Genomic DNA, 16389 nt, shown 5'->3' on the forward strand with positions numbered 1-16389 from the left:
GTTTACTTTTACTGGAACTCCACCAAGAGCTGAAATCAAAGCTTTAGGGTTCTCTTCCTTTTACCTACTACCTTCACTAACCCTAGGCAAAGTATAAATCTGTGAGACAACATATGAAGGAAAAAAAAGTTTAAAAAAGTAGTGTTATTCATAATCGAGGCAGAGTTGAGGTACAGCCTTACATCTATTTCACAAAATGAAAAAGTACAAAACTACAGTCTAAACACCAAGAATAAGTAAATTTAGACTAATAAGTATTTATCATTATTTTTGCTGGATTTTCCCTTCATCAGTTCAGCAAACCACATTATCTATAGCTTAGCAGCCATCGTAAATGTTGGATAAACACAGGTTACAAAAATCCATACAACTGTGGGTACATCGCTAGAGTGAAGGTTTTGAAAGCTGAAATACTGATCAGTAGACTGGAAAATGAACTCTCAATGACTATATAAAGATCATACACATAATATAACAAAGAGAAAGTAGGGGAAAGAGGGGGGGAAAAAACCTAAGGATAAGGAACAAGCAAAACAGTTAATATAAAATTCTTTGTAAATATTTACGTACGTCCTTTTGGCTTCTGAAACACAGAAGGCCATATAGATTTTGGCCAACTAGAGGCATCTGAAGTAGCAGAGGGCTGCTCAGAACTAGGAGGTTGTTTAGAATTTTCTGAATTCATCAACGGCATTTCAGGTATTTTTCTGGAAATTGGTTTTAAGAGTTCATCCTGCATTTTTAAAATTTCTCCAACTGGATCAAATTTTTTATACACTCGTTTGATAGGTTTTTTTAAAACACATGACTCTTCAGGACTACAAGTAGTATTAGTCTGGTTTCCTACAGAAGCCTGTCCTGAGGAAGAATTTAGGCTAGCTGGTTTAGAACTTAAATTAGAACCCGTATCAGCAGTCTTTCCATTACTATTATTTTGACACTCTGTATCAATGATTAAACAGTCTTCATCTGTATCACTATGGCAAAGAATTACATCTTCACTTTTAGCTGCTTCTGATGTAACAGGCTTTTCCTTTGAATTATTGTCTGTGTTCTCTGGAACATTCACTCTTTCATCAACACACTCCATATCAGAAGTCATATCATTTTTATTAGAGGTTTCAATTTCTGAAGAACTTTCTAAGTGTAAGGCATCAGATGTTTTCAAGTCACTATCTTGTACCAAAGACTTCTCAGAATTTGATACATTTTCACCACAGGGGATCAATCCCTGATCATCTTTGTTTTTGCACTCTTCAGGGCCATTGTCCATACCAGTCACCAGCTGTTTCTCCTTCTGCAGCTGTTCCATCAGAATCTGAGATATACTTCTAGAATGAGCAGTAATGTCTGGTGCAATTGGTGCCTCAGATGTGATTGCTATGCTGGGGGCTGTGGGCATTTCTGTCACATTGGGTACTATGGAAGTACTTGCTGGACTCGGTGACATTGATGGTTTGGTGGTGGTTACTCCAAAAGTTTCAAGTTCTGTGACGTCATCATCAAAATCCAGATCCAAGTTTTCATGGGTCTCAATTTTTCGGCACTCATTAACTTCATAAGACATCTTAAGAAAATATATTGGCAAACTATTAGCAAAAATTCCAGGCCGCCCCTCACCCATCAATGTCCCATCACAAACATAGTTCATACTCTTTAAAAGTAGAAAGAAAAGTGTAATGGCTTTGAAAGGTTCTTGCTTTGACAAACTACTAGCACCTAATTTATTTAACCTTACCTTCCCATTGAAATGTTGATGAAACACAGAAAAATTTGCCAAGTTGCAATACCACAGGAAATGGGGAATACTTGTGAACTACCACATCTCAAGAGGTATTTCCACTAATCAAAAACAGACAGGGGCTTCCCTGGTGGCGCAGTGGGTGAGAGTCCGCCTGTCGATGCAGGGGACACGGGTTTGTGCCCCAGTCCGGGAAGATTCCATATGCTGCGGAGTGGCTGGGCCCGTGAGCCATGGCCGCTGAGCCTGCGCGTCCGGAGCCTGTGCTCCGCAACGGGAGAGGCCACAACAGTGAGAGGCCTGCGTACCGCAAAAAAAAAACCAGACAGGACCACAAAGAAGAAATGTTAGGCCAAATAGGAAGGCAAAAGATCTTCATTCATACCCAGTTTATACACTCTTGCAGAGACTTAGCTGACCAGGAGGAAAGCGTCTTCGCCATGGTAAGGAAGCTGCTCTCTAATGCAACTGGGGAAGTGTCAACAGCCTCTCACATCAATCAGTGACTTTCTTTATACATCTACTCAGGGAAAACAACTGTCAGTAATAAGAGGAGAAATGGATAGGAAGTGGTTTTATTGTTTTCTGGGACATGAAGCCACCGAGGTTATAGTTTTTCATGTATTGTTTGGGTAATAGAAGAACTACAGACAGTTCTAATTTATTCAGGAATAAATTATCTTCTCCCTAGGTAGCAACATCTCTCCTCAGTATGGCAGAGCACTTTAGATAAATACCATGGAATTGGATTACAGTTTAGGATTTGAGAGAAAAATATTCTGACAGCCTCAGGTAGTGAGTAAGAAAGATCTACCTGGGTAAATTACTTTACCTCTCTGAAACTCAATTTCCTCATCTCTGAAATAGGGATAATAGCGTTATCCTCTTGGGTTTATTCTAAGGATTAAATGAGAAATTATATATAGAAAGTTTATTCGCATAATCTTTGTACATAGTAAGCAGTTTCTCAGCAAATGGTAGCACTTGCTAAAATAAAAAGACTACCATATTTAGTCAAAAAATAAAATTAAACTATACTCTGTTTACATGAGGCATTCTTACACAAAAAGGTTCAAAACAAAACAATGGGACATGACACCAAGAAATAAAGAAAGAAGGACTAGCAATATTAAGTGTTAGAGAGAAGTCAATGCAAAAAGCATTAGATAGAAAAAGGAATCCTATGCTGAAAAAGATGCAATCCATGATGAATAGATAATGAACTGTGACATGTCAAATAACAACATCAAAATTGTCAAAACTGAAAAATAAAAGGAAAATTTGACAGAAACACAACTGTACTTGGTCATTGATACACTGTCTCTTAGTAAATATAAGGATGTAGAAAGTATGAATAATATTTAATGACTGAAACAAAGATACATGAATGACTGAAAACATACATATAGACTGCAAAGATATACCTTTTCCCTCCCAAGGATCGAAGGGGCATTTCCAAAGATGGACTATAAATTAATACACAAACAAAACATCAATATAGTATAAAGCAGAATCTGTTAAGGTCTGACTTTCTGTTTAGAAGAAAATAAAATTAGAAACCATTAAGAAAAAAGTAAACAAACAATAATAAACCCAAGAACTTGGAAATTTAAAAACTCTCCAAATTATTGGATAAAAGAAGAAATTAAAATGATAATTACAGAATACTTAAAAAGCAATAAAAATGAGAACACTGGACATTAAAAATCTGAAGCATCATTCATAGCCTTTTCAAGAAACAGGAAAAGAATAATATAATCACAATAATAAAATGAAGGAATTTCATAAATATAAAACCAAAATTAATGAATTGAAAAACAATGTTCTCAACCCCTGACAAATTTGGATAAAAACAGCAGTTTATCTGTAAATATTTTAGTATGTGGTTATAAAAAGATTCTTCGGTAAAACATATTAATTGTATCAATAAATTAACACTTCCTTAATGGCTGGAAATATCTAATCACTGTTAAAATTTCCTAGTCTGATCAATTTCTTTTTACAATTGTTTATTGGAATCAGGATCCAACCAAGATCCCTACACTGCATTTGGGTGATGTCTCTCAAATTTATTTCTCAAATGCCTCTCCCCCATACTCTGCCAACTCCCATATCCACCAGGTATTTGTAGAAGAAACTAGACGAGTTATCCTATAAAATTTTCCATATTCTGGATTTTGCATCCCCATGATATCATTTAACACACTCTTCCCCTACATTTCCTATTAAAATGATCTAGTAGCTTGACCAGATTCAGGCACATTTAAAAAAATCTGAACATGTTATATGTGGTACTGTGTACTTCCCACTTCAATCAGGAGGCTAATGTCATCGGCTTATCTTTCTTCTTGTGATATTACAACAGTTCTGTTGATTCATCAAGGGTCGACAAACTAATCTACCCATTAAAATTCCTTGTTAATCTTCTAATGCTTTTAGCAGTCATTGATGATGATCACTGCCTAGATTCACTATTTCATTAGGAACTGCAAAATGGTAACAGTCGTATTTCATCATTACCTGAAATACAGTTTGTACTGGAAAAGTAAGACAAATACTTGAATTTTCAAAAATCAGTTTTCAGAATAATGACTTGATACACTAGCACCCTCCAAAGGTGACTAATACTTTTTTAAAAAGATATTATTATGAATTCATGGATTTTAACTATTTCATATGTTTCCATCCATTGCAGTTATTCTTTGTCATGGTCAAACTGACACACTCTGGCCAACGGGAAACCCTTCAAGTTGGCACTGGCATCTTTTTTATATAATTCCAATATTATTATAAGGTTTTTACTTAAGTCCTTTGATTGGCATTTGTATTTCTTATGCTAAAATTCTTGGTTTCTAATACAAATATAAGTACTTATTTGCTTTATCGTACTATCTAATGTGTTCAAAATAACAACAGCAATATCATTACTAATAATATGATTACTAAATGCAGTTTAAAATATTTGGCAATTCTTTTTGAACTTAGGATATAAATCTTTAAGGATGTATAGACACTTAATTCTCTGAGTGACCATTTTCGCTTAAACAGTATATCTTGGCTATCACACTACAGTTGCATACCTAGAGCTTTCTTATTCTTTTTATAGGCATACCTTGGAGACATTGTGTGTTTGGTTCCAAACCACGACAATAAAGCAAATAGTACAAAAAAGTGAGTCACACGAATTTTTTTGGTTTCCCAGTACATATAAAGATATGTTTACACTATAGTCTATTAAGTGTGCAATAGCATTATGTCTTTAAAAATGTACATGTCTTAAGGAAAATACTTTACTGCTAAAAAGCACTAACCATCATCTGAGCCTTCAGCAAGTTGTAATAGTAACATCAAAAAATCAATGATTGGGCTTCCCTGGTGGCACAGTGGTTGAGAGTCCGCCTGCCGATGCAGGGGACACGGGTTCGTGCCCCGGTCTGGGAGGATCCCGCATGCCGCAGAGCGGCTGGGCCCGTGAGCCACGGCTGCTGAGCCTGCGCGTCCGGAGCCTGTGCTCCGCAAAGGGAGAGGCCACAACAGTGAGAGGCCCGCATACCGCAAAAAAAAAAAAAAAAAAAAAAAAAAAAAAAATCAATGATCACAGATCACCATTAACAAATATGATTAAGTCTGAAATACTGCAAGAATTACCAAAATGTGACACAGTGACATGAAGTGAGCAAATGCTGTTGGAAAAAGGACGATGATGGACTTGCTTGATGCAGGGTTACCACAAGCCTTCCATTTGTAAAAAACGCAGCATCTTTGAAGTGCAATAAAGCAATGTACGATAAAACAAGGTATGCCTGTAATAGTTGCATAGTATGCTATTGAAGATGTACAGTTTATTTAATAAATACCCTATTAAGGGACATGACGACTGTTTCTAATGAATACCTATAGTCGCGGTGAATACCCTGCACAAATATTTTATTCTTTTCCTAGTGTACTTCTGAGCTACATTTCTAGAAGTGAGATTTCTAGGGCAAAGGATGAACACATTAGTTTTCATCTGTTCTGTGGGTACATCTCTCTTCATTTGACTGTAAAAATGTTATAGCAATTATCTTTTCTTCCTCTAATAACTTTGTAAGAATTTCCATCAACAATCCTCTTCTGTTTCTCATGTTTAATTGAGATGGGCACACCTGCTTCTGCAGGAGGACAATCCTGTGTGACAGTGTGCCAGGATAGCTTTCTTAGCTTCATGGCTCTAAGCTCATGCTTCACTGTTACCATGATGTATGTATGTATGCATGTAGGTTTGCATGTGTTTGTGTGTGCATATAAAATCTTTAGTACATTCTGATATCTGCTTTCTCTATTTCCCTCTCCCACAATTATCTGAAAACTTATTTTTCCTTTACCTTTAATGTCCTTGTTCTGCTCAATATGAACTTTACCACTGGTGAATTTTCCTGAGCCAAGGCTTTTGTCTTGGAAGGAACTTTGGCTGGTTAGTTTCTAGAGTTCTTAGGACCCAGGTCATCTCAGAACTATTTAAGTTCCCAAGTGCCCCTGCACTCACCTACAAATTAGAGCCCATCCACATTATTTTCACTTTTGTTATTCTTTATTCATTCTTGCATCTTTCACCATCCTTTTGCCATCTGGGATTATTCTCCTTGTGCCTGAAGAACATCCATTAGAGGAGGTCTGCTAGTAGCAAACTCAGTTTTTATCTGAAAATATCTTTTCTTAATTTTTTATTACTTAAGGATATTTCACTGGTTAGAGAATTTTAGTAAGAGGGTTATTTTCTCTCAGGAGAATGTATTGTCCCAATGTCTTCTGGCTTCCATCGTTGTTGTTGAGAAGTTACCTGCCAGTCTAACTCTCAGTCCTTTATAGCTAATGTGCCTTTTGTTTCTCTGGTGGCTTTTAAGAGTTTTTTCTTTGTCTCCAAGATGGTTTGGTCCCATTACCTCTTTTACACCTCTCTTTTGGGTGCAAGTACACAAATGTTAGACATTCTCACTACATTCTCTATACCTCTTGCCCTACTCTCCGTATTTTCTTTTTGTTGCCTGTTTCATTATAGTCTTTTCAGACCCATCTTCCAGTTCATTAATTCTCTTATCAGTTTTATCTAATGTGCTAATAACCCCCTTTACAGCATTCTTAACTGTACTTTTTTTAAAAAAAAAAATAAATATTTATTTATTTATTTGGCTGCATTGGGTCTTCGTTGTAGCACACGGGCTTCTCTCTAGTTGCGGCGTGTGGGCTTCTCTCTAGTTGTGGCATGCGGGTTTTCTCCCTCTAGCTGTAGTGTGCAGGATCCAGGGCGTGTGGGCTCTGTAGTTGTGATGCACGGGCTCCAAGTATGTGAGCTCTAGTTTGCAGCACGCGGGCTCTCTGGTTGAGGCGCACGGCCTTAGCTGTCCCACGGCATGTGGGATCTTAGTTCCCCTACCACGGATCTAACCCGCATCCCCTGCATTGCAAGGCATATTCCTTCCAATTAAAACATGGCTTTAATTTTCTTGCATGCTGTATAATTAAACAGAGTTGGCTCACAGTTTGTGACTGATAATTCTAGGATCCATTTCTGTGAGTCTATTTCTTTGGTCATTGTTTGTGATGGTTGGTGCTCAGAGTATCCAGTACATGAAAAGAAACTTAATTTTTATTTACTCCTCTAGTTATCTTTAAATGTTTTCCAGATGCTATATTTAAAAACTTGTTTGTAGAAATAATTTGAGGCTCAAAATGACATTCTGTTCCTCTAAGAAGTATTGTCACTTGCTTTTGCTAGGTATCTAGAGACACTAGCAATCCAAAAGCATCTGAATCCAAGTTCAAGGCCTGAAAACCCAGAATACAATCTACAAGAAAGCTGATTTATTTCTTGTTCACTCTTACTCCTGGGGTATAGCCCTGCAGGGTCCAAGCTCATGGTGGAAAACTGAACTCTGACTTTTGTCCTCCTAGTCCTGTGATGCTGCCAAAACCACATTTTCTGTTGCCTCTTCAGAACTGAAATACAATTCAGGGCAAAAACTACCCTAAGTGACAGGCTTACCAACCTGGATTCTGGTCTTCTTTAGTATCTCAGTCCTCAGATAGTACCCCCTATCTTGTTAGGTCTTTGATGATTCTAAGAAATAAACTTATATAATATGTCCAGCTTTTTTTAGTTGTCATCGGTAATGGAAGGCCCAAATTACTTGGTCTGCCATTACTGAAAGAAGTTACTCCGTCACTTTTCATCCCTCTTAACCTACTTCATGTTTCTTCATAGCACTTGTTACTTACTGACATTCACCTCACACCAATATAAATTTTAGATAGATTTAAAAATGTAAAACAAAACAAAAAACAAAAATACCTCCAAAAAACTAAAGTTGGAAGTGCTTTATGACATACACATCATAAAAATACTGAAAGGCAAATGGCAAACCAAAAAAAAAAATAAACAAATATGAAAGACAAAAGGCCAATATTCTTAAAATAGTATGAGCTCTTATATGTAAATAAGAAAAAAATTTTCTATTTTATTTTCTAATTTTGTTTGCTCTCTCATTTTATTCAAGTCCCTGTTCAAATTTCCTGTCCTTGGAAAAGCCTTCCTGATCATGAATCCCATTCCCATCTCTTTCCCCTTAACCTATTCCATTTTTCTGCATAGTATTTATCAGTGTGTGCTTTTTTGATACTGTTTTAATTATCTGTGCCCTCTGACACTAATGTAAGTTCTGAAAGAAAAGAGACTTCATTTTTATTTACTGCTGTATCCTCAGTGCATGGAACAGTATCTGCTCAGTAAATATTTGTGGAATGGATGAATAAAGTTTTGTATAAACAGAATGCCTTGCTCTAATAATCATGGAAAAATATTTCAAAATACACAAAATAATAAAAGCTAGTATTTATGGAGTACCAAGCATTGTTCTAAATGCTTTAGGTGTATTAACTCATTTAATCCCCAAGAATTCTATGAGTTAGGTTATCATGATACCCATCTTACAGACAGAGCAAACTAGACACAAAGAGATTATGTAGTTTGCCTACGGTCATGCAGATAATAAGCATACACTAAAAAGGATTAACAATCCAGCAAATTCTTGTTGCCCCAGTCAAACTCATCTGTTCCTTTTCATACTTAAAAACTCTTGAATACAAATGAGACTAATTAAATAAAACCATCACCACTATGACCACCATTACTGACTGAATTTTTAGTACATACGTACTAAAGACTGTGCTCAGCATCTTACGTATAAATATCAAACTTAATCCTGACAGCAATTTTATGAAGTAGGTATTATCATCTTTCTTTTATAAAAGAAGAAAACTGAGGCTGAAGGAGGGTAAATTAGTTGTCTAAAATCTAGATCCACGTGGGGTTCAATTTTAAGTTTCAATCTAAAGTCTGTATTTTTAACTACCAGATTTAGAGACTTGCAATAAAATGTTATTCTTCAAAAGGATAAACAAGTACATTCTCTTAAGGAAAAGAAAAGAAAGCATTACATACTTCCATTTCAGATATATAATCTTCTGGTTTGTCCATAAATACTGCAGAGACTGGAACAGTTGTGTTTTTGGACATCATGCATTTTAAGGGAACTTCATGGAAGATTTGATTTCTCTCTCTCATTGTCATTTTCTTTTGGGGAAGTGGTGAATTAATATAAATTACTTTAACTGGTTTTGAACCTTAACACAGAAAAAGAATGGGAGTGATTTGTTACTAGTAGTCATATTAAAAAAAAAAACAAACCAGGATGTATAACAGAAGAATTACTAAACAAAGAGACACAGGATAGAAACTGGAAGCACATGTCCCATACGTGTGCCTTGAATGAAAAGATTTTTAAAGTCCCTTAGAGATCTAAGGGCAAGAGACTCTTACTGGCAAGAAAAACATGTTCTTTTTCTAACAATTTAAAAAAAGATTTTCTGTTTTTTATTGTTATACTTTTACTGTCATTATTACTCGGTTCCTCTTGGGTTATACTTTCAAAAAGTGATAAAATGTTTACCACGGAGAATATATTACATTTAACTCTAATTTGTAGTTTTGTTTTTAGACATAGTCCTTCATTTACTCCAATTATGTTATTACATACAAGAATATTAATTCTAAAAGATATGAGAAAATTATTAAATATGAACAAAAATAGAAGGGGAATAATATTTGGTACAGAATTTATGTGTAAATACTAATTTTACTGTTAAGAGAGAGACTATCTTATAAGTATAGACTTATTTAAATCTGAATTCCAATAATAGGTAAGTAAATAAACCCTGGAAACTAACCCATCTGAGGCTGTCTAATAAAGTATCGCATTCCTTTTATTTCAGTGAAAGACAGAAGAACCTCACCATTTCATGTATCTTTGGCCACCCTAAACTATAATTTTTTCTCTACTTCTCACACACCCAGCATGCATACAGGTCCTGTAAATCTAATAACTCATTTATGAGTGTCAATTGTATACTTAGCACTAGACATTAAAAAGTTCTTCTACTGAATGTAATTGTCAAATTTACACCCTCCTTAAATCAAAACTTAGCTTTTTGTATTTGACAAATGACCACCTATAATCAGACTGCTGAAATAGAACTGTTTCAACTCCTCTTTTGAGAGTGTTACTTGACATGGCAAATCACAAACCTGTGACAGGTATTACTTGAATACACACTGGAATTTCCCACTGTTCCTTGTAGCTTGGTCCATGATTATTTAATAAGGTAAATAATGCTTGACTAGTTAGAGCTATCTGAGGGTGATATCTTGCAACAAGCTTCTCTGCATTTGGGTCTTTACTAATGTCCTGAAAAACAACATGAAACTTGTTACTTGATTACACTTATTAGAAACTTCTTTTATTAAATAATGAAAAGAAGGGAGAAATTCAGGAAGAGTACTTTAGAACAACCAGGTTACATGTACTTTATGAGGTACAGAAGATTGCTTAGGAAGATCCAAAACCACTTTACTACTTACATAATGCATAGCTGCAGCTGTTTGTTCTGGTGTTTCAGTGGTGGGTATATCTTTTGACAGCTGCAACTTTGCAGGCATTGAGGGAAATACTGTTTTCACATACTTTACACTGCCCTAAATAAGAAAAAAAAATGAATGTTTTATTGCAGAAATCTTGATGTATTTTTTCCCTGAAGTATCTTTTCATCATATGAAACTTATAACTTAAAATTCTTCATTGTACTAAATGCAAATATCAAATTTACAGACGTCTTAAGACAAGACCTTAATGTTTTTACTTGACAACCACCATATAGTTGCTTTTTAAAGATTTTATTTATTTATTTATTTTTGGTTGCATTGGGTCTTAGCTAGGTCACGTGGGATCTTTCGTTGTGGTGCACAGGCTCTCTAGTTGTGGCACGCGGGCTAAAGAGCGCGTGGGCTCTATAGTTGGGGTGCATGGGCTCTATAGTTGGGGTGCATGGGCTCTGTAGTTGCAGCATGTGGGCTTAGATGTCCTGCGGCATGTGGGATCTTAGTTCCCCGACCAGGGATCAAATCTGAGTCCCCTGCATTGGAAAGCGGATTCTTAACCACTGTACCACCAGGGACGTCCCCCATATAGGTTTTTTTTAAAAAAAGGGTCCAAGATAAGGGTGCCATGAAATCATCCTGTCATTTTAAAATCTAACCTCTCATTTTATGAAGTACAAGTCAGAGCAGGGTATAAGAGAAACTCTAAAATATCTTCTTTACACACACCTACTTCCAACATGATATTGAGTAAAATCCCCTTAAAAGAAAAGCTTTCTGCTTGTATTCAGAAACATAAAAGAGATGGAAACTAAGAAAAGAAAATCAAGAAATAAAGTTGGTAGTGATATTTTTTTTTAACTTTTTATTTTTTCTTTAAATATTTATTTATTTATTTGGCTGCACCGGGTCTTAGCTGGTGGCACGTGGGATCTTCGTTGCGGCATGTGGGGTTTGGTTCCCTGACCAGGGATTGAACCCAGGCCCCCTGCACTGGGAGTGCAGAGTCTTAACCACCGGACCACCAGGGAAGTCCCAGTAGTGATATTTTTAAAAACATCAAGTAATGGTAGTCATACATTAAAAGGGGACACATTTGTATTGCGTATTTTAAAAAGTATATCTTGTTACTGCTCAAAATTTAAACATAAATACTGAAATATGTCTAAATTATGCTTCTGTGTGAAATACAGATGATGTTTCAGACAAAAATAAGTTTACTTTTATGGTAAACCTTACCAATGCAAGAAGAGTTTTTTCTAACTTTAATCCCATCTCTATTCTGAATGGGAAGAATCCCATTAAGCTGGTGACTTCATGGAGAGTATAGAATTCTGGATACTTTTTCACTTGTTCAATACAAGCTTTTAAAATTTGCTAAAAAATAAAAAATAAGAGAAATTCATTTTTTTGTACTTCTCTAATAATGCAACAAAAATAACTTAGTCACATGTGACTAAATAATTATTCATTTCAAATATGAGCCTCATTTCATTAACTGAACTTCTAACAATCCAGGCACACTGTATATTCCTTACTTGATTTAAACTCTTATTTTTTGTAACAATTCTTTTTAACCTAATTTCTTAAAACATTGATGTTTAATAATACTAAAATTAGCAATTGTATTAAAATTTAAAGTTAGAGAAGACACATCATATTTTCTCTGCTATTTAAGAAACTGTCAAAGAAATAAAGCCACGTGAAAATTTTAACACACTTTATGGGAATAAAAGCAGTTACATGAATGATTAGAAATAAGTAAGTTTAATACCCTAAAAAGATCCCCAAGCACAATGAATTAATGAAGTAGTTATCTTACAGGTCATTCTAACCTTCAATCTAAAAAATAAATGAGAAATTTTATAACTACTTCAAATGATGGAGTATTTAGTATTTTCTTCTCTCCAAAATATTCTCAAAATATTAATGACTTACCAGGAAATGTAATGAGGAAGAAAAATTCACAGTTTCACCCAAGCATGTGATAACATGTAAATAACTCAAAGAAGCACAGCAGTTTTGGAGGGGGTAGGGGAGTTATAAAACCATACATACTACATTATCTTCTAAGATACAGTTGTCCCTCGCGTCTCTGGAATCCCCCATGGATACCAAAATCCAAGGATGCTCAAATCCCTTATTTGAAATGGTATAGTACCGTCAGCCCTCCATATCCACTGATGTAGAACCCACGGATACGGAGGGCCAAATGTATGTGTTTTCTCTTCTTCTCTCAATGAACCTTAATCTGAACCTTTTAGAATATAGTTTATATCACAAAAGCTTTTACCAATAAGCATATATATATATATACATATATATATGTGTGTGTGTATATATATATATATATATATATATATATATTTTTTTTTTTTTTTTGGTACGTGGGCCTCTTGCTGTTGTGGCCTCTCCCGTTGCGGAGCACAGGCTCTGGACGTGCAGGCTCAGCGGCCATGGCTCACGGGCCCAGCCGCTCCGCGGCATGTGGGATCTTCCTGGACCGGGGCACGAACCCATGACCCCTGCATTGGCAGGCGGACTCTCAACCACTGCGCCACCAGGGAAGCCCCAATAAGCATATTTTTATATCTTACACCCTCTTTCCCTTCAGATATTTATAAAGTGTGTCAAGCTACAAATCAATAACATTACTCCAGTACATCTTTTTATCTATAGTTTCATATCCTCTTCTTTCTTTAATCCTCACTCTCTATTATCTTTCACATTTCCCCCCTCAATTCTACGCTTTTCAATAATGACCTTGATATTTAATCAAGATATTACTTGCAATTAAGACAGATATAGGTTAATATGAAGAAGTTCTGTTTGCTCTTAAAAACCCTAGTAAACCGCAAACTCGGATCTGCATAATATCTTTGCTCCTCATTTATAATATCAGTCAACTTTCACCCCTAATATTCCTATCCTATAGAAGTCATTACAAAAATCTAAACATGCAAAGGAAAGCAATATATAAGAACTATGTGACATATAGACTACTCTGATTAGATATTTATCAGCACATCTTTCTTGGTAAAACTATGCTAGATGTTACAGTGCTTTTTAAGTGAGTTTCACTTAACTCAGTAATTATGGCAAGAGAAAAATTCAAGGGAAAATCTAAGACAGTTTTATACCTATACTCAGATACACTACACAGTATTAAAGGTATTTCACAACTGGTAGATATTAAGTAACTAAAGGAGCATTATTTAATATATTTAATTAAAAATTTTAATTAGTAATTTACTTATGTTTGAAAAACTGCTAAGAGTGAACAAAGGAGGTTAAGAGATTCAGGCTGTTCCCCACCACCCACTCCCGAATGTTATTTAACATGCAAAGTATCTTGAAAGTTAAAAACACCAAAAACACATTTATCACTTACAAAGAAAGATGAAAATAACTATGCTCCAGAAAGAGAAAATATAATATGTTTTCATACATGTTTGAAGCTTAAAATTTAACAGATACTGCTTCTGGCAATATGGTAAAGTAGGTACCTTGAAGAACACTCCTATCCAAACCACACTAGATGCTGGATAAATTACAACTAACAATTTTCATGCATTGCTGGGCTTGGTAAAAGCGAGGAGAATCTCCAAGGACCATAAATAAATAAATAAACGCCAAACATCTAGAATGAGGAGAAACAGGAGCTGTGAGCAGTAAGAAAACCCATGAAAGGTGAAGTGGCTTGAGGGCAAATGCCTCAACCAGTTCTAAGATCAGGTAGGGAGCTGAACAGGAGAGCCCTACATTTAAGGCTTGAAAAGCAGAGATTTGAACAGATATCTGTACAACCATGTTCACAGTAGCATTATTCACAACAGCCAAAAGGTGGAAGCAAATCAAATGTCCATCAATGGAAGAATGGATAAACAAAATGTCCATATACATACAATGGAATATTCAGCCTTAAAAAGGAAGGAAATTATGCCACATGCTAGAACATGTATGAATCTTGAAGACATTATGCTAAGTAAAATAAGCGAGTCACAAAAAGACAAATACTATATGATTCCACTTATATGGGGGTACCTACAACAGACAAATTCAGACACAGACAGTAGCATGGTGAGTGGCACAATAATAAATAAATATTTCCTGTTTGTCCCTGGTTCCTGACACACAGCTCCTAAATTTCTTGGAATCCCCTAAGTGATAAGAATGTCTTTTTTATGCTAATTAGATGACAAAAGGCTCATAGATAGCTAATCACCAGCAGCCAATGATTTAATCAAGCATGCCCACTAAATGAAATCTCCATAAAACTCCCCTTAAGGGCTTCCCTGGTGGCGCAGTGGTTGAGAGTCCGCCTGCCGATGCAGGGGACACAGGTTCGTGCCCCGGTCCGGGAAGATCTCACATGCCACGGAGCGGCTGGGCCCATGAGCCATGGCCGCTGAGCCTGTGCGTACGGAGCCTGTGTTCCGCAACGGGAGAGGCCGCAGCAGTGAGAGGTCCGCGTACCGCAAAAAAAAAAAAAAAAAAAAAAAAAAAGGTTAAGGGGCTTCCCTTGTGGTGCAGTGGTTAAGAATCCACCTGCCAATGCAGGGGACACAGGTTTGATCCCTGGTCCAGTAAGATTCCTCACACCACGGAACAACTAAGCCTGTGCACCACAACTACTGAGCCTGTGCTCTAAAGCCTGTGAGCCACAACTACTGAAGCCCACGTGCCTAGAACCCGTGGTCTGCAAAAAGAGAAGCCATCACAATGAGAAGCCCGCACACCACAACAAAGAGTAGCCCCCGCTAGCCGCAACTAGAGGAAGCCCATGCGCAGCAATAAAGACCCAATGCAGCCAGAAATAAATAAATAATAAATAAGTAAATAAAATATATTAAGAAAATAATAAAAATGGTTAAGACAGTAAATTTTATGTTATGTGTATATTACCATAATTAAAAATTGTTTTTAAAAAAAAGGAAGGATATTGACACATGCTATAACATGGGTGAATCTTGAAGACATTATGCTAAGTAAAATAAGCCAATCACAAAAGGACAAATATTGAAATGACTCCACTTATATAAAGTACCTAGTGAAGTTAAATTCATAGAAATAAAAAATAAAATGGTGGTTGTCAGGGACTGGGGGGAAGAGGGAATGATGAGTTATTATTTAATGAATACAGAGTTTCAGTTTGGGACAATGGAAAAGTTTGGGAATGGATGATGAAAATCCACTTACAACAGTGCGCAAGTATTTAATGCCATTGAACTATCCTTAAAAATGGTTAAAATGGTAAATTTTATGTTATATATATATTTTACCACACCAAAAAAAGAGAGGGGCCTCCCTGGTGGCACAGTGGTTGAGAGTCTGCCTGCCGATGCAGGGGACATGAGTTCATGCCCTGGTCCGGGAAGATCCCACATGCTGCGGAGTGACTAGGCCCGTGAGCCATGGCCGCTGAGCCTGCGCCTCCGGAGCCTGTGCTCCGCAACGGGAGAGGCCGCAACAGTGAGAGGCCCGCGTACCGCAAAAAAAAAAAAAAGAGAGAGAAATGGAAGACAGACTGAAACCTAGGACGTTTGGGAATTCCAGAGAGAGAGTTGTGAAAACAAAAAAGAAGCAATAATTGAAAATGGCTGAGAATTTTCAAGAACTGATGATGGATTTGAATCTACAGATACAAGACACACAATGAAACAAGTAGAATTTTATTCTA

At 36.2% G+C, this 16389-nt stretch overlaps 1 protein-coding gene across 3 annotated transcripts in view; it reads right to left on the reverse strand.

Moving 5' to 3' along the window:
• ICE2 (interactor of little elongation complex ELL subunit 2) overlaps window positions 1-16389 on the reverse strand; it is a 69077-nt gene that overhangs the window by 32526 nt on the left and 20162 nt on the right. For all 3 annotated transcript variants that reach the window (XM_082681524.1, XM_082681522.1, XM_082681523.1), the window contains exons 7-11: window positions 11949-12086; window positions 10695-10808; window positions 10362-10521; window positions 9219-9400; window positions 571-1567 (exon numbers count right to left, since the gene is read on the reverse strand). In XM_082681524.1, the coding sequence (XP_082537650.1) occupies window positions 571-1567; window positions 9219-9400; window positions 10362-10521; window positions 10695-10808; window positions 11949-12086 (1591 nt within the window). The remainder of the gene's footprint in view (window positions 1-570; window positions 1568-9218; window positions 9401-10361; window positions 10522-10694; window positions 10809-11948; window positions 12087-16389) is intronic.

This window comes from Grampus griseus, assembly GCF_964374135.1.
Source record: "Grampus griseus genome assembly, chromosome: 2".
NCBI classification, from domain to species: domain Eukaryota; kingdom Metazoa; phylum Chordata; class Mammalia; order Artiodactyla; family Delphinidae; genus Grampus; species Grampus griseus.